The sequence below is a fragment of the Muscardinus avellanarius genome, assembly GCF_963383645.1.
Source record: "Muscardinus avellanarius genome assembly, chromosome: 8".
NCBI lineage: Eukaryota > Metazoa > Chordata > Mammalia > Rodentia > Gliridae > Muscardinus > Muscardinus avellanarius.
The window spans coordinates 115204617-115221702 of record NC_137794.1 but is presented as its reverse complement, the minus strand read 5'-3'; the positions used below and the strand labels follow the sequence as shown (position 1 = coordinate 115221702).

General features: G+C 47.6%; 1 protein-coding gene across 1 annotated transcript in view; it reads left to right on the top strand.

Annotated features, from left to right (window-relative positions):
* PDE10A (phosphodiesterase 10A) overlaps window positions 1–2426 on the top strand; it is a gene marked incomplete at both ends in the record, with an annotated part of 477347 nt that extends 474921 nt beyond the window's left edge. The window contains one exon of the mRNA XM_080700165.1: window positions 2309–2426. Within this exon, the coding sequence (XP_080556291.1) occupies window positions 2309–2426 (118 nt within the window). The remainder of the gene's footprint in view (window positions 1–2308) is intronic.
* Window positions 2427–17086: the final 14660 nt, after the last annotated feature.

The following is a 17086-nucleotide window of genomic DNA, read 5'->3' as shown; positions in this document are numbered from 1 at the left end:
GGCTGGGGCTCCATCCAGGCACCCTGCCTGAGTCGGGAGCCCTCCCCTCTTCCTACCTGTGCTCTGTCCTGGCTGCCCCAGGAGTTTCTCTCCTGAGGAAAGTGTGGGCTGTTTGCAGGGAGCACTACTTTCTAGGTCTGAGAGTCACATCTGTGCTGACAGGCCTCCTCTCCTGGAGACCCCGGCCAGACTGCCTCCCCGAGCCAGGGCGGCCCTGGGCACGGGAGACCTGCAGTGTTCTCAACAGCACTCCTTTACCAGAAAGGAGCGGGGACACTTTCAATCAGCAGCCATCCCCCAGCACTGTGTTCAGAGACAGCACAGCAGTGGCAGTGGTGAGGCTCAGCCTAGGCACTCCGTCATTTAAGTGGACGAGGGGGAAACTGGAAAGAGGCGGCCTTCCCCGAGTGGCTTTGTCCTCCTAAGGGACATTTTCTGGGCTTGCGTTTTTTGTTCTAAGTTTAGATTTCTCTCTATCGTTTCCTTGGCTTTTCTGAGGGCTGAACTCAGAAATGTTGAAATTTTATTTTATTTTATTTTATTTTTTTGTGGTACTGGGGGTAGAACCCAGAGGCTTTCTACCTCCGGGCTATCCTCCCAGACCCATTTTATATTTTATTTGGAAACAGGGTCTCACTAAGTTGCTGAGAGCCTCACTCAGTAGCTGAGGCTGGCTTCGAACCTGTGAGATCCTCCTGTCTCAGCCTCCCAAGTGCGGGGATTACAAGCGTGCGCCACCACGCCCGGCTTGAAATTTTAAAAAGGTTCGATTTTACTTTTAACAGAAGTTCCCCTCTGGGGAGGGCAGAGGGCGCTGAGGTTTCGAGAGCTCCAGATGCTTCTTACTACTGAGCTGTTGCAGGGCCACCTGGGTGGGGTGGGAGGACTTTCAGCCAGACGGTGTGGAGCAAAGCCTAAGCATAACTAGTGCACCCCACCCTCTGCTCCCTGTTCTGTGGACAAGAGAACAAATAAACAAGAACATTAAAATGGCCACGTGTGTCCTGTGTGAGAGGTGATTGAGCTTCCCTCTCTGTCCCGGGGAGCTACATGGAACACCCCAGCTAGTTTACGCCCCGGCCATCTGAAGGGAAGGCTGGTGTATTAGCACCTTCTCACATCACCTGAAGGCAAGCCCGCTGGAGGATGGAGCGATGCCTCGGTCCGGGTGACAGAGAGTGCACGTGAATAAAAGTGGGAGTGGCCATCTGACTCCAGACTCCTAGCTTGGAGAAAATCTTGAGTGATGTTCAGAAGTCAGAGGAGTGAGCAGCCCTGTGTCTCCGGCCGGGGGAGGCCTGTACGGGCGCTGCTTGGGGAAGGCCCTGGGAAGAAGGCATCCAGCGTTTGGGCAGCTTGGACACATTCCTGCCTCAGTGTGCTTGGCTGAACCACATGTTCTCTTAATGGCATTGTCCTCGACACTTTAACAACTGAGGGTGTGTTGTTGCTGCTGAAGGAGGCACCAGATTTAGTGCATGTTGATATCCAGTGAATCAGGAAATGCCTGGGTCTGGAAGAGGATGTGTGGGGCTGTTACCGAAGTTAAAAGCATTGTGTTTTCACATTGTATTTTCGTTATTGCTGTTGTTCAGAGTGCATTAGCATGTTTGCTAGAAAAGAAATTTGGGGAGGGGATTTTAATATTGTGCTTTGTATGAATTTTGTGTTGCCAATGACACAGTTCCCTTCTGATTCTGATTTTGTAAATGAAAGCGATGCCAAGGTGGGGAGTGTTGCTGAGAGCCCGGCAGGTTCACCATGGGTAGGAAGGTGTTGGTCCCAAGGAGCTTGGTCACATGGCTGCAGACCCACTGGGCCATGGCATTGGAGCTCAAAACGATGACATGTGTATTGGAGGGCTGCCTGGGAGCTTCGGCAGAGCGCGTGTGGTCTTCCGTAGTGGAATTTACAGAAGGCGCTAGGTGTAATTGAAGGTATGGCAGGGGTCAGAGAAAGGACACTTGAATGTAGTGAGAGTGAGTGCCAGCCTCCAGGCAGGAGCTGGGCTATCTCCACCTCACAGCCCGGCTGGAGCTGGTGCCCTGACCCCTCGTCCTGCACAGCCTAGCCAGAAACCCTGGGACTCACGCCCTCCAGGCAGTGCTTCCAGCCGATTAGATTAGGGAGTGCCATGCTGTGTCCCCAGCCCTAGTGTGGCTGTTGTCTGTGCACCCTGGAGCCGGGTGTCTCCTCCCTGAGATCCCAGAGTCCCTGCCACCTCCCACCAATCACTGCCACCTCAAGGAGCCTGTACTTAGTCCAAATCTTTTCCCAAATGTCACCTGTGGCAATCTTGTGTTCCCAGGGACAACCTCAACCAGTGGGAGAAGGTGATCCGAGGGGAGGAGAGTGCACTGTGGATCTCAGCTCCGCCAGCGGCCGCAGAGACCTCGGAGAAGCTTCCCGTGAAGATGGACAGCTGAGCCCGCGGCCCTGACCAGCACCCCGCCCAGCGAGTCCATCTTGCTTCTTTGACTTGTTTTCCTTTTATTTTTGAGGGGGGAAACCTACACCTGGCAACAGGGGTGAAAAGGCAGCATCAAGTGTGTGTGTGGAGCGGGCGGCTCCCCACCAGTCTCTTCAAACGAGTCAGAGATGGCGAAGGACTAGGACAGCCCCGCGTTCAAGGACCAGCCGGCCAGGGACTGCGCCTGCCTTTGAGACCGCCCTTCCCACCAGGCGAGGGCTGCCGAGGCTGTGTGGGGGACGGCGGTGAGCCAGGCGCTCCGGCCTGTCTTGTGTGAGGGTTGAAAGCGGTACTATTACGTATTGTGCTTTGGCTTGAACACCAATGTTTCTTGAATGTCGCTGGTTATAAATAGGCTGTTTACACATCACGCTGTGGACGTTCCTGTGTGGCCTCCTTGTGACTGACTTGAGCGGTACCCAGAGCCTCAGGGGAAGTGTCACAAGGCTAGGGTGAGACCTGCAGGATGGAGTGAGTAGAGGGTTTAGGTGAGTGGGTGGAGCACTAAAGGAAGGACTTCTGTCCTTTTGAGAAGAGCTGCAGTATGCATCCCAGTAAATCTCAGAATTTGAAGTCTCAGTTCAAAAATGTAAAAAAGAATTCTTTTCATTGTAGTCTTACAATGAAATTGTAATTTACGGAGTCCTTTGCATAAAGAACAAAATAAAAGCAAGGCATATAAAACTTTTTTTAAATGAACAAGTCTTGTGACTATAAAACATGAATTTTTAATAATGATTTCTTAAAATTTTCACTTTGTGTCATGGCAAAATTTTAGGCTCATTCAAAATGAAAGGTTTATTCTAGAAATTATTAATTGGATTAGCACAGATTTCTCTCCGTCAGATCACACCACAGCCTCTTGGTCCTCAGTGGCTGCTGGGGTCTGAGTATCTCTGCCCCAGCACACTCGGCAGAGGGAGGCAGCAGCGCCCGCACCTCCTGCCCCGGCTCTCCTCGGGCCAAGCACCCACACCCAAACCTCTGGCTTGAGAAGTGTGTCTGTGCAGCACTTTGGTGGACTGATACCACTATATGATGTTTGTGTTTAAAAACTGCAACAGAATAGCCTGAACCCTGTTCGGCAGGAAAGCACCGCGGCATCTGAACCTGTGGTGAGTTCTCCTGAGGAAATCAGGGTCTTTCCCAGGAAGTGACAGGCCAGGCCACAGCCCCTTATTCCTTCTTCTCATGACAGGAACATGGGATAGCACCTTGAGAAAGCACATTTTAAAAGTGTGTCTCTATCCACTCAGTATTGCAGACATCGTTTACAGGAGCTTGGTTTCTGCAAAATTGAATCTGGTTTCGACAACATGGCTCATTCAGGTTGTAGCGGAGTTGGCTACACATTGGCTCTTCTCTCGGGCTCACTCTGTGCTGAGTACCCCTGTGGGCTTCTAAAATCGCCATCCATCTCCTCCGCGGAGCTCCATTGGCTGTGTGACTGATGACTGAGGTAGTAACTGAAGAAAGGGACATGCTGTGGCTAAGTCTGCACACACTCTGTGTATGTACACACACAGGTATATGTGATGCACCCTCCTGCGTACACGTGTAGACACACAGGTATATGTGATGCACCCTCCTGCGTACGCGTGTAGACACACACACAGGTGTATGTGATGCACCCTCCTGCGTATGCGTGTAGACACACAGGTATATGTGATGCACCCTCCTGTATACGCATGTAGACATACACAAGTGTGTAGATATGATGCACACACATACACACATATGTGAGGCCAAAGTAAAAGAAAGAAACAAAAAGGTATGCACAATAAAAAATCATCCCCGTTCTTCAAAAACAGTGATTTCTGTGTTGGAAAGTTTATCACTTGAGAAATGTCCACTAGAAAGTGTCATTTTTCATGTTCCTGTATTCATAGGATTCAGTCCCAAAAAAATTGCATATTTTTCTCATTCAAATTTATGAAACAAGATCCTACCAGATGTACCTTTAGTTATGCGAGTTAACTTAGCCATATAATATAATTGGGAAAATGAATTACAGGAGGGGATTATTGTTTAAAATTGCTTAATTAAATGGGTTTTAAAGGCATGCATGAATCCTGCTTCTTAACATGGAAAAACCACAAGGCCAAAAATGTCTGGCTACTTTTGTGTTTGAAGCTTACTGTGCTGATAGAATATGGCAGAAAGTTCTCTTACTTTGATACTAGCCATGCCTATTGAGCTATATGACCTCTAATTTGAATAATTTTCCAAAAGAATGTGTGTGGATTTATCAGTTGGTCAACTTACTGTGAAATAGTACCATAACAGAAGCACAGCTTGAACACAGAGCTGATTATATGTAAACATGAACCCATTAAACATTCCTTTTGCCATGTGTGAGATCTATTTAAGAAACAAAGATTTGCCTCAACGAAAAGGGGCCAGTGATATTTAGTACTTTGTTTTGGAAACCATGTTGTCCAGAGTACTTTTGTATTTCAGCAAATATCAGCAAGACAAACTTGAGCTTCTCATCTTTCTTCCAGATCTTTTTTATAAGAATAATGTGTAGCCAAGAGCCAGGCAGATGGTTTTACTACAATAGTTGTAAAGAATTTCTCTTAAGGTAGTATTTTATATCTGACCAAATTTTCTTTGTCCAATATAAATCTGGTAATGAGTGTGACTAATATAAAATGTTACATTTATAGAAATTTACATAGTTTATATTGATTATTTATAATAGAGAAGTTTTATGGTCACATCCAAATATTCCATTATCTTTGGAGACTTGGTGATTAACATTTTTTAAACTAAAAGATGTTCTCAGAAACATAAATGATTGCCAAGGACAACATGAACTATTGAACTCAGATAGCAGAATAAAATCTTTAAAAGTAAGCATTTATTAGTTAACAGCCAATTTTGTGAGTTAATTTGGAAAAATCAGAAGGAAATACAGTGGCTGTAGAAACTTACTATCAAAAAATGTCCCTTTTTCCAAGGCAGGACCCAAGATCCGTCTCCCAGCTTCAGTGGTACCCTCTAGGTGAGGCTTGTGAGGAGCCGGCCTTGGGAAGTTGCCCCTCCCCTCAGCGAAGACCCTGCCCGGGAGTCTGCCCTCCGGTGGGCTCCCGAGTGGCCACCGGGGCCAAGTGGACCAGAGGCCAGGTCTGGTCAGCGTAGGTTCCCTCTTTTTAGCATGCTTTAGCAGTTTTTATTTTCTAAAATCCAGTGGATTCTGCTTTATTGGCACGTTCCTGCACACTAGGTATGTTTGCACAGGACATGGAGATGCGCACATCCTCAGGTCCCTGGGCTCTTACACAAGTTCAGTTTGGTGTATTGTGTTTTAGTTCAAAATTAAGGTTCAAGCTTTAATAGTACTAAATGACTCGCCACGCCTTGGCCGGTGCCTTGATTTTAAATACTTCAGTTCTACTTCTTCACACATATTTATTACTAGTTTTTCTTTTTCAATTAAATGTAGGAAACATTTAAAGAGCCACATTCCTGGTTAATTATTTCCAAGTTGGATGAGTGGAGCCATTTTTTCCTCCGCAGATTCCTACCCTGTATTGACTCCATTGACATGTGACTACATGTGAGCCCAGTCACACCCCATGAGAACTGTTCGGACTGTCTGTTTTGAAAGAGCTTCCAAGAACCGTGATGTTGATTGCGATGTGATGTTGGTGGCTTTCCGATGCATACGCATGATATGGATTTTGCAAAATCACTTCTCTATATATTTTGAGTACACGTTTGCTTTCTACATTGCTGATTTAATTTAAGGTGTAATTCTTTACGGACTCTGTCCCTTTAGTGACCCTTTCTATTGCAGGCATTGGCGTGGCTCACCGGTCCTCACACACCCTCGGTCAGTCGCCTATGCTACCAGCCACCATTTCCCATGCTTGTCCGGTGCATGGCTGATCTATTTTTACCTGCGTGAGAATTTATCCTTATAATATTTTGCTGACTTCTTTAAACATTTATACTAAGTTCAAACTAGTGATGCCCAATGTAGTACATATGTTTTCTGTTGTCTTTTGGAAAAACTGGATAGTGTGGTTGTCTAAAGCATTAAATGCATTTTGTGATGATAAAATTAGCAAAAGAAAAAGAAAGTTCAGTGGTGGTCTTGTTCCCAATTAAAAATATGGAACAAAGAGAGACAGTTACTGTTACCCGAGTTTAAAAGAACCGCCGCGGACACCCTGTTCTCCTCTCAGCCCCACAGGGGAAAGTGCTGTTCTTGGGTGTTCGCAGTCAGCCTTCTCCTGACTGCAAACGTGGGACACGTCCCTGAGCTCGCAGCCCTGGCCTGGCTCATGGGGCCCAGAACTGTGTCACCTGAGGCCCGAGGTGGAGACCTACAGCCAGATCAAGAGTTTGCCAAGTAGGGAAGTCAGTGCGTACATTTCAGTGCTCAACTAATCAGTAGTGTATATTTGCAGAAGTTTAAGTGGAAAGTTTTTATTCCTAATTATTCCTAATGTAAATTAAGTTTTTCAAGTATAAAATTTAATACTCTAGGCCACCTAAAATATATCATGGGTATTGCAAACTTTGTTTTCCTGGTACCCAGTTCAATGCTGTATTCGGAATAGTCAATATAAATAACATATGGGAATATTTTTTCCAGATGATCTGTTCTGCGGTGTATATGCTACTTGTTCACTTAGTGTGCAGACTGAAAGTACAGTAGATTTATTCGTAGAAGGTATTTCTGTCCAAGGCCCCTACCTGTTTGGAATTATGTGCTTGCCCAAAACACTGTGAAACAGTACCAAATTTTGTACAAATGCAACATCTTGGTTCTTCCTGAGAAGAAAGAGACCATCTCTACGTGAACATAGGCGCAGAAGAGATGCTACATCCACCCTGGCCAAGGTATCCAGGAGCTTGCTGGGTACCCTCCTGCGGACCAGGACGCACCAGCGGCGGCTCCAGCCCTCTGCCGTCGGCGGCAGGCCCGGGTCACGAGCCAGGGACAGGCAGTGGCTCAGGGGCAAAGCCACAAGAGGCTCTCTTTTGGAAGGGGAAAGAATTCCAGTTTGACAATACCCACCCTTATCATAGTTAACGAGTCAGTGACATCCCAAAACAGGATTTATATGTGTGACACAAAACCTTTGTAAAATGCGCGAGTGCAATAATTTAAAAGGTCTTAACTTTGCATTTATAAATTATAAATATTGTACATGTGTGTAATTTTTCATGTATTCATTTGTGGTCTTTGTATTTAAAAAGAAACCTTTACTGTTATGTTTGTATAATATTACAGTAATCATTTATTATAACCTAGGCAAGGTGTAAATAAATTCACAATTCAAACAGCCAGTATATATGCATATATGAGTGTTATATTGCAAAATCTATCTTTGTTTTATTTACACACTTAGAGCAGCAAGAAACCTTTTGTCGATATGTAATTATACATATAAAGTATATATATGTATGATATACAAAATATATTTAGAAATGTTCATAATTTTAATGGAGATCCTTTGGTGTGAATAATTGAATACAGAGTTTTTAAAATACCATCTTCCATGTTTATCATTTTCTCTCATTCGTGGGGAGACGAGATATTTCACCCAAGTTCTCTCGGAGACATCCCAGGCCTAGCTTGCCTGGAAGACACAGAGCCCACGCGGAGCTGACGGCTGCAAAGGTGTGACACTGTATGTAACATGTCAGAGTTTGTAAGGTGATTCACTAGCCCCATTGGGTTTAATTTTCAAGTTTCAAAGACTGTAGGAATAGTGGTTTTTAGGACGATCACTTCTGATTGTGGAACCGGGGGCACGAAGCACTGACCAGATGCTCGCCAGCCAACTGCCCTGACCGTGTGAGCCTTTGGGGTGACCAGCCACCTTCAGGACCTCCAGGTTTAGCCTGGTGGAGAGGGAGGCCAAGGCAGGACGTGGGCATATGTGATTGTGTGGACCTAAAGAACACTAAAGGCTAGAACTCACAGAATCTTAAACAGACATAGTATGCTCACATGTTTATCGTATTTTTGGTACTAGAGGTTGAACCCAGGGGCATTTCCCCTCTGTGCTACAGCCCTATTTTAGGTTTTATTTGGAAACAGGGTCTTGCTAAGTTGCTGAGGGTCTGAGTTGCTGAGGCTGGCCTTGAACCTGGTATCCTCCCGTCTCAGCCTCCCAAGTACTAGAATTACAGGCATACACCATCATGTCCAGCTTAAGCCTGCTTAAGGACATCATGTTTTTATTTCAGCCATCTCTACTTGCCATCAAGTGGGTGGGCAGATGATAAATACTTAAGACCAGAAGCTTACAGTTTAATTGTCTCCCAAGCCCTCCCTGACCATAAGCATTTTAGACCTAGATTTGAGAGTCTACTGGAGCAAAATGCTGTATTACAGTGCGAGGGCCCCCAGCCTTGAGATTGAGAAGGCAAACGTAGGGAGCTCTCGACCAGGACTCCTTCCAATACACTCGTGCTAATGGTACCCTCTATACTCGCAACACTATAGATTGTAGACAGGACTTTTGTTAAATATTGGTTTCCTATGAAACTTAATAAAATGTTTACTTGTTAAAAAATGTCATGAGCTCATATGTCCACACATTTATCTGGTACTTCAAATTGGTGATAGACACTTTGGAAAGCTAATCTGAGTGTAACTGAATCCCCCTACCTGCCCCAATTTGCCAAAGGACAAGCGTTTGGGAAGAAGGAAAAAGATTTATTGGTTCAGAACAAGCCTGAGATTATTTCCAGAGAAATCAGGTCCGTATGAGTGTGTGGTGGGAAGCGGGGTGGGGAGGAGAGGCTAGGGGTTGAAACCAGGGCGTTCTCCGTCCAAACAACACTCACAACCCTAACATCATCACCATCGTCTTGAAACAGGTCTTTACAAGGTTGCCGAGTATCTTGCTCAGTTCCTGAGGCTGGCTATAACCTGCAACCCTCCTGAATCAGCCTCCCAAGGACGGGGATCACAGGCATGCACCGCCATGCCTGGCTCAAGTCACCTATAAGAGTTGGCTCTTCAGGGTCATGCTGCTGTTTTATCAAACACAATTCACGTCCAAGTCATTCTTGGGTAAGTTCTTACTCAGAGCGACAGGCACAAAGTCTTCACAGCTTCCAGGTCTTCACCCCTTCTGTCAGTAAACTGATACAAGACATATTACTTGTTATCAGGGGTTGGAGGAGAAGGGGAGGAGGAAAAATATCAGCTCTGAAACAGGCCACCTTTTTGCTGCCAGGGTCAGAAGCAGCCCCCAGATGTGAATCCTCATCATAAATACACATCCATTTGGTTTTCCATCAACTCGACTGTCTCTGGAGCTTTGAACTCTTTGAGAGTAAAATGTACTTGGAGAGTAAAATTTCTCATCGTACTTATTTCCTAACACAAAAGTAAGACTTTCCAAACAAGCATGTATTCAGCACGGGCCTATTGTGCACTTGATGTGTGGAAGGAAAGAGTGCAGAGTAGGGAGGCCGGGCATGGAAGTCAGACAGGATGTTTCCGCAAACTCGGATCTGACCTCATCTGGAAGATTCTGATCCCTGTGGGGCTTCCTGGTGCCGTTTAGTGACAGGACATTCTCACTTTTGCAAGACAGTTCTTAAGTTTTCCAAATAGCCACAATTATAGAAGGCACCAGCCTGACAAGACAAAGCAGACCCAAGCTTATTCTCGGTGACCAGCCCTTCCTCCTCTTCCCACACCTTTGCCCACCACCACAATTGAAAAAGAAGCCCCCACCCAGCAGGAGAGAGCGTTCCCTCAACTGATACCAGAGAACAAAGATACCAGAGAACAAAGGGAAAGAGATAAAGTCAAGAATTTGTTTGAAATAACGACTTTCAAGTCCTGAGCCGGTAATTTTGCGTACTCAGATGAAGTCTGCCTTGTTGATGCCTGTCACTAATTAGGTAGAACTCTTGATCAGATTGATGTCCTCAGAGTCATGACTCTACCATCCATAGCTGATTCTCCTCACAGGGAATTACTAAATTCAGGAGTTGCTTTTGGTTTGGAAGAAAACACTTCATCTGTTCAGTGATTCAGGGCCCCGTTAACCTTCATGGACCAAGCAGGTTTGCAGGTGCACTAGGTGTCTAGAGAAACAGAGCCCAGGCATGGATGGATACACAGGGAGAAAGAGAGGATGTGCGATTGTAAGGAATCTGCTTGCACAGTGCGGAGACCAAGAACATCCAGGATTTGCCAACTGTACCCTGGAAACCCAGGGAAGCTGGTGGTGTAAGTTCTAATCCAAGGCCGAAGGCTGAGACCTGCAGAGTCAGGGGGTAAGTTCCCGTCCGAGGCCCAAGTTGAGAACTCAGAGTGCAGTGGGGCAGGGTAGGTTTCACCACCAGGGTTGAGCTCTGTTGGTTTTATGTTTTGGTGTGATTCTTCCAGCCCTGCCCTGAGCCTGTGGAGGACAGGAGGGCCTGTGTGGGCTTCAGCTGCGCCTGGGGCTCAGTCATCTTGTCTTCTGCCCTTTGTCCCCTTAGAACCCCCAACAGAAGCCGGGCTCTGATCCAGAAAGTGAGAGCGGGCAATCGGCCCTGAAAAAAGCCATGAGCATGGCTGGGAGGATCGTGGGGACCAGTGTAGAGAGAAGCGATTAAGGAGGGCAATGCATTTACTATCTGTCAGGTGAGAGGGACCACAGCAGGGAAAAGCAGGGCAGGATGAGGGCAAGGCGCAAGGACAGGGACAGGCAGTTTCAGGGAGCTGGCGTTATCACAGATACCTGGTCAAAACTGCATGGGGGTGGGCAAGAGTTTCTTAAATAAGACACCAAAACCATATGCAGCTACCAAAAATATTATCAGTAAATCAGACTGAACCAAAATCAAATATCTTTATATGTCAAAGATGCCATCAAGACAGTGAAAAGATAACCCAGAATCCAGAAGAAAATGTCTGCAACCCATATATGTGATTTTGAAATATTTATATTCAAAATATATAAGGAACCTTTGCAAGTTAATAATGAAACAACAAATATACCCATTAAAATGGACAAAGTAGTTGAATAGACATTGTTATTACTTGGGTTTCAAATGGCCCCCAAACCTCATGTGTGGACCACATAGCCAGGTTTGGAGATGGGACATGGCAGGGGCAGTGGATCCCTGGGACACAGCCTCGGGAACTCTGCTTGTTCCTGGCTGCTTCCTGTCTTCCTCTCTATGTCCTGGCCACCCTGAGGTGAGAGCGGCTTTCTCTCTCCTGTGCCCTGCTGCTCAGCCATTTATGCCTTGGAGCTGGCCGTTCATGGATGGACCTTCCAAACCATGAGCCCTCAAAAAGCCTTCCTTCCTTTAAGGTGGGCCTGTCAGGTATTTTGTTTGTAGCGACAGAAACTCTGACCAAATAGACATTCTCCAAAGAGTATATATATAAATGGGCACTTAAGCACAGGAAAAAGTGTTCAATGTCATTTTTTATCAGGGAAATGCAACCAAAACCACCATGGCATACTATTTCACACCCACTAGGATGGCTGGAGTAAAAACTATGGCTGGTAACCGACACGGATGAAAATGTGCAGAAACGGCAACCCCAGACCTATGCGTGGGAGGGTAAAATGGCATAGCCACTTTGGAGACAGTTTGGCATCTCCTCAAAGTGTTAAACATAGACTGTCTACGTAACCCAGTTATTCCATTTCTAGGAATATAGCCAAGGTAAATGAAGACATTTATAAACACACACACACATACTCACACACACACTTTGCACATAACTGTGTGGCACTTCTCATAATATTAAAAATGTGGAAATAATCCAAATATACATCAACTGAGGAAGGGATGCTCACAGGTATCTTCTCCACCTAGTGGGATATTACCCCATTATAAACAGAAAGAGGAGTGCAGCACTGATTAAATGCTACATAGATAGACCTTGAAACAAAACAAAAGAAGCAGCTACGAAACATCGCCTAGTATCTGACTGTAGCCATATGAAATGCTCAGAGCACACGGGTCCACAGAGACACAGGAGCAGATGGATGCTTCCCCGGGGCTGGAGAGAGTGGTGCTAGTGCACGGGACTTCCTCCTGGGTTGTGAGGCTGTCCTCTGATGAGAGCGGCGGAGGCTGCGCAGCCCTGAACGTGCCCTGCGCGATGAGCTGCACACTTGAAAGATGACTGTTCTGGTCTGTTAAATACATCTCAATCAAACGTATTAAAAAGAATAGCAAATCAGTTATATTACATTGAGTAAACAAGTACATTCCCAAGTCTATATTGTTTTAGCTTTTCCATTGCTGTGACCAAAGTACGCAACAAAACAACGTAGAAGAGGAAATGTTTATTAGGCTCGTGGTTTCAGAAGTTTCTGTCCATGAGGCCTCCTTTGAGCAGAAATGGCAGCGTCAGCCAGCAGGTACAGGGAGCGACAATGCTCTCGCATCATGGAGGCAGCAAGGGGAGGGAGAGAAGGGGCAAGGGACACGTACAGCCCCCAGGGCCACAGCACACTGGCGGACCTCCTCCAGACACAACCCACCTGCCTGTTACCAGAAAATAGTCAGTCCACTCAAATGACTGAGCCATCGATGAATTAACCCACTTATAAGACTCAAACCCTTCTACTGCGATCATTTTGCCTCTTGAACATTTTTTCATTGATACATGAGCTCTCCCAGGGAACATTCTATATCCAAACCATGATAGCATGTTTAAAATAAAAAGAAGGAATGGCTTCATGAGGCTGTCCTGGACAGCTGCACCAACTCCTTTCTTGAAACACGGTAGCTAGAGGTGAAGCAGGCGATGTCCGCTCTAGGGGACTCGATCCCAAGCAGGTGAGGGAAGGCTGTTTGCAGAATCACATCTCGCAGGCGGGAGGATGCAGCCATTCATGGCCCCTGAACTAACAGAATGGGCAAGAAACCGAGGTGAGGAGAAAGTTCTTGGGTTGCAGAGAGCTTCGCAGCACCAGCGCCTCAGCGCAGGGACAGAGCGCTGACCCTCCCTGGCCGTCGCCCGCAGTGTGTGGCACGAGGCTGTGTGTGGCGCTCTGGAAGGCAGGCAGGATGCACCTGCCGCCTGCGCTCGCAGACCCCAATTCTACAACATAAAAGGAAAGCACATATAAATATTTTTTCTAACACTGATGTAGACTCTGAATTCTGGCTTTATTTTATTCAAGTAATGCCCTTCCTTTTTTTTTTTCTCTCCTTTGTTTCTTAAGAATCCGTTTTGATGCCACATTGCCAGAAATCATGAGCTGGTGGCTGCTACGTCTGCCGATGCCACGATGTGTCCTGGGCCTCCAACGTCTGCCGATGCCACGATGTGTCCTGGGCCTCCAACGTCTGCCGATGCCACGATGTGTCCTGGGCCTCCAACGCATGAAGCAGACACTTTGGCTTTATGTGTGACGCTTGTCAAAGTGGGAGGAGCGGGCATGGATGGTGCCCAGTGGGTCTCCAGCATCCAGGCAGCAGCGGGACTCTTGTTAGTGTTTAGGAATGCACTGTGGACTGAGCCCAGTGGCATGCTTACCTCTGCGCTTCACCTGCAGCTCCTGTCACCTTTTTGTTTTTTTGCAATACTGGGGATGGAACCCAGGGGCATTCGACCTCTGAGCTACACCCCCAGCCCTATTTTTTAGTCTTTATTTATTTATCTATTGATTTATTGGTGGTACTGGGGTTCCTTGAAACCCTTCCACCTCCAGGCTATACTTCCAGACCTATTTTATATTTTTATTTGGAAACAGGGTCTCTTAAGCCAGCACGGCTGGCTTCCAACCAGCTCGATTCTCCTGTCTCCGCCTCCCAAGCGCAGGGATTACAAGTGTGCGGCACCACGCCTGGCACTTAGTCTTTATTTTGAAACAGGGTCTTACTGAGTTACAAAGGCCCTCACCAAGTAGCCGAGGCTGGCCGTGAACCGCAATCCTCCTGTCTCATCCTCTGACAGCTGGAATTACAAGTGTGCGCCACCACGCCTGGCTCCTTTTTACTTTGTATTTTGAAACAAGGTCTTGTTAAGTTGCTGAGCCGGCCTGAGCCTGGATCCTCCCAGCTCAGCCTCCCCAGTACTGGGATCACAGTTGCGCTCCCCCAGTACAACCGCTCTGAGTATGGTGGTTCAGTAGCAGTGAAGAGCCAGCGACGCCAAGCGCTCTTCAGCAACTGGTAAACCTCTGTGTGGCTTCCCCACAGATGCAGCTCTGACTTGAAATTGGAGACTCTGCGGCCGAGTGACAGCTGGCTCCAGTGTTTGTGCCGTGAGCTCCGGCAGCGCCCTGTGTTCCTGCTCTGCAACCCTCGCTCCCTGGGGAGAGTAAAAGGGCGTGATAGCAGGGTCCCTGGTTTCTAGGAAGGCCGTGGGCCTGGAGGCCCACTGAGAGCAGGGCAGGACGGCTAGATCCACCGCAGGTCTCTGTCCCGGGGATCCCACTGACTTTGGCTGAGTGGGCCTGCCTCGGGAGCTGGACCCCTCAGCTTCCTCTTCCTGCCGACTCTGGGTTTCTCTTCTTTATCTGTCCTGAGCTTGCTAAGGAGCAGGTGACAGAGACCACACCAGTGTGTGCCAGGCCATAAAGGGCCACTGCCCAGCTCTTAGCTTATCAGTTTCCTGACCAGCCCCATTTCTGAAACACGCTTACGCTTCTCTAATCACAAACAGACCAAACATGTGAAACCCACAACATCACACAACCAACAGCATGTTGACCAGTGCCCGCTCCCGCCTCTGTCCCTGCCCCTCGCCACAGCCTGAAGTGCGTCTGCCCTGCCCCCAGCTCAGCCGGTGCCACCTCCACCTCCCTGCTCCTGATGCCGAGAGCTCTCCTTCTGCGGCTCTTGTCTGGGAGAGGATGGTCAGTGCACAGAGGCCCTCACACAGGTCCACGTCTAGTGACAGATGTTTGTCAGGTTGTCCGGCCCAGGGAATCAAGGCAGCTAAGCAAGCCCTAGAGGAGGGAGAGTCCCTGGGGCTGAGGTAAGCAGAGGGCTCGGAGGTGGGCAAGGCAGAGGGAGGCAGGGGCACATCTGTGACATGAGAAAGAGCGCCCGCACTGGCTCTGCAGATGAGCAGGGGCTGTGAACCAGGAAGTCCAGTCAAGTCAGGGAAGTGCACACCCTCCCGCCCCTCAGAGGAGCCGGCCCGCTGACGGGTGGGTGTCAGCTCAGGAGACCCCTGCAGACCTTGGACCTTCAGGGGCATCAACTAATATACTGCAGTGGTGGTGAGCTGCTAGGTCTGTGATTCTTTCTAGTGGCAGCCCTGGGAAGCAGAGGCATTTCCTGGTCATCTTACCCAGAGTCGTAAGACTTGCCACTGTCTTATAAAAGCATTGCTAAGGCATTTTGCTTTCTCCTTCATAGTTTAGTTGTACATGTTCCTCCTCTCTGAACTCATCATTGGCAAAGATGGGAGGGTGCGGCAACGTTCTATTTGATGGCGTGACTTGGGGTGAGGTGGGACGTGCTGCTGGCATTCTTGGGGGGTTGCGTCCCGTGGTGTGGCCCCTTTGGAAGATATGATGAGCTGTGTTAGTGATATATGGACACCAACTCCGTGACTCAGCAACTCCAGCCCAGGTATCACGTGCACGCACGCACACACACACACGCACACACACGCACACACACACACACACACACACACACACACACACACACGGGATCCCAGGATGTACAGCCAGATTCAACCACGATGAACAGAAATAGCAGAAATGCCCGTCAGTAGTTGGTAGGTAAAGAAATCACAGTACAGCCATGAAGTGGCGTATTCGGCGGCTGTGTTAAAAGGCAGGACGCTCTTTACACCTCTTATGAAATATTTTCCAAGAAACATTTTTAAGAAAAAGAAAGCCCTGCAGGGGGAGTGGAATGGGCTATTGCCAGTGAGAAACAGGGGGGCCATGTACAAATACAAGTTCTTTTATTTTTGTGGTACTGGGGGTGGAACCCAGGGGCTTTTCTACCTCCAGGCTATACTCCCGAACCTATTTCTTTATACTTTATGGAAACAGGGTCTCACTAAGTTGCTGAGAGCCTCACTAAGTAGCTGAGGGTGGCTTTGAACCTGTGCAATCCTCCTGTCACAGCCTCCCAAGCGCGAGGATTACAAGCGTGCACCACCACGCCCGACTTTTTCAGATACAAGTTCTTATATAAAGTCACTGCCCGTGGGAAGCTGTGTGGTTTGTCTCAGAAGAGAGACGCTTCGGGTGGTGGTCTTTGGCACTGCCAGGCCTTGTTCTCACCCACCTGTCCCTCTCACTGGGTGAATCTCCTGTGATCCACCCTGACCCAAGACACCCAAGCACTTTGCACAGGTGTGAAAATACTTCAAGGCCCTTGGAAACCAGTGTGGACAGGCAATGGATATGTTCTGAAAGGAAAGCAACACAGTGTTCACGTATAGAGCTAAGTGAATGAGGTCTGTTTACCTCCTAGAGGAGGAAGAGGAGATGTGACAGGCGGTCTGCTGGGGAGTCTGGGAAGAGCCTGCTTTCTGCTTTATTTCTTCACTCATCTTTCAAGTTATTTGAATCTTACAACTACTTTGCCCTCAAATAACACGTAAATAAAGTCATTTTTGCAGAAGATCACCTGTATACAGAGTGAAGGCACGCATGAGGAGGTCTGAATAAGTGCACCTGTGCACACCTGTGCACACCTGTG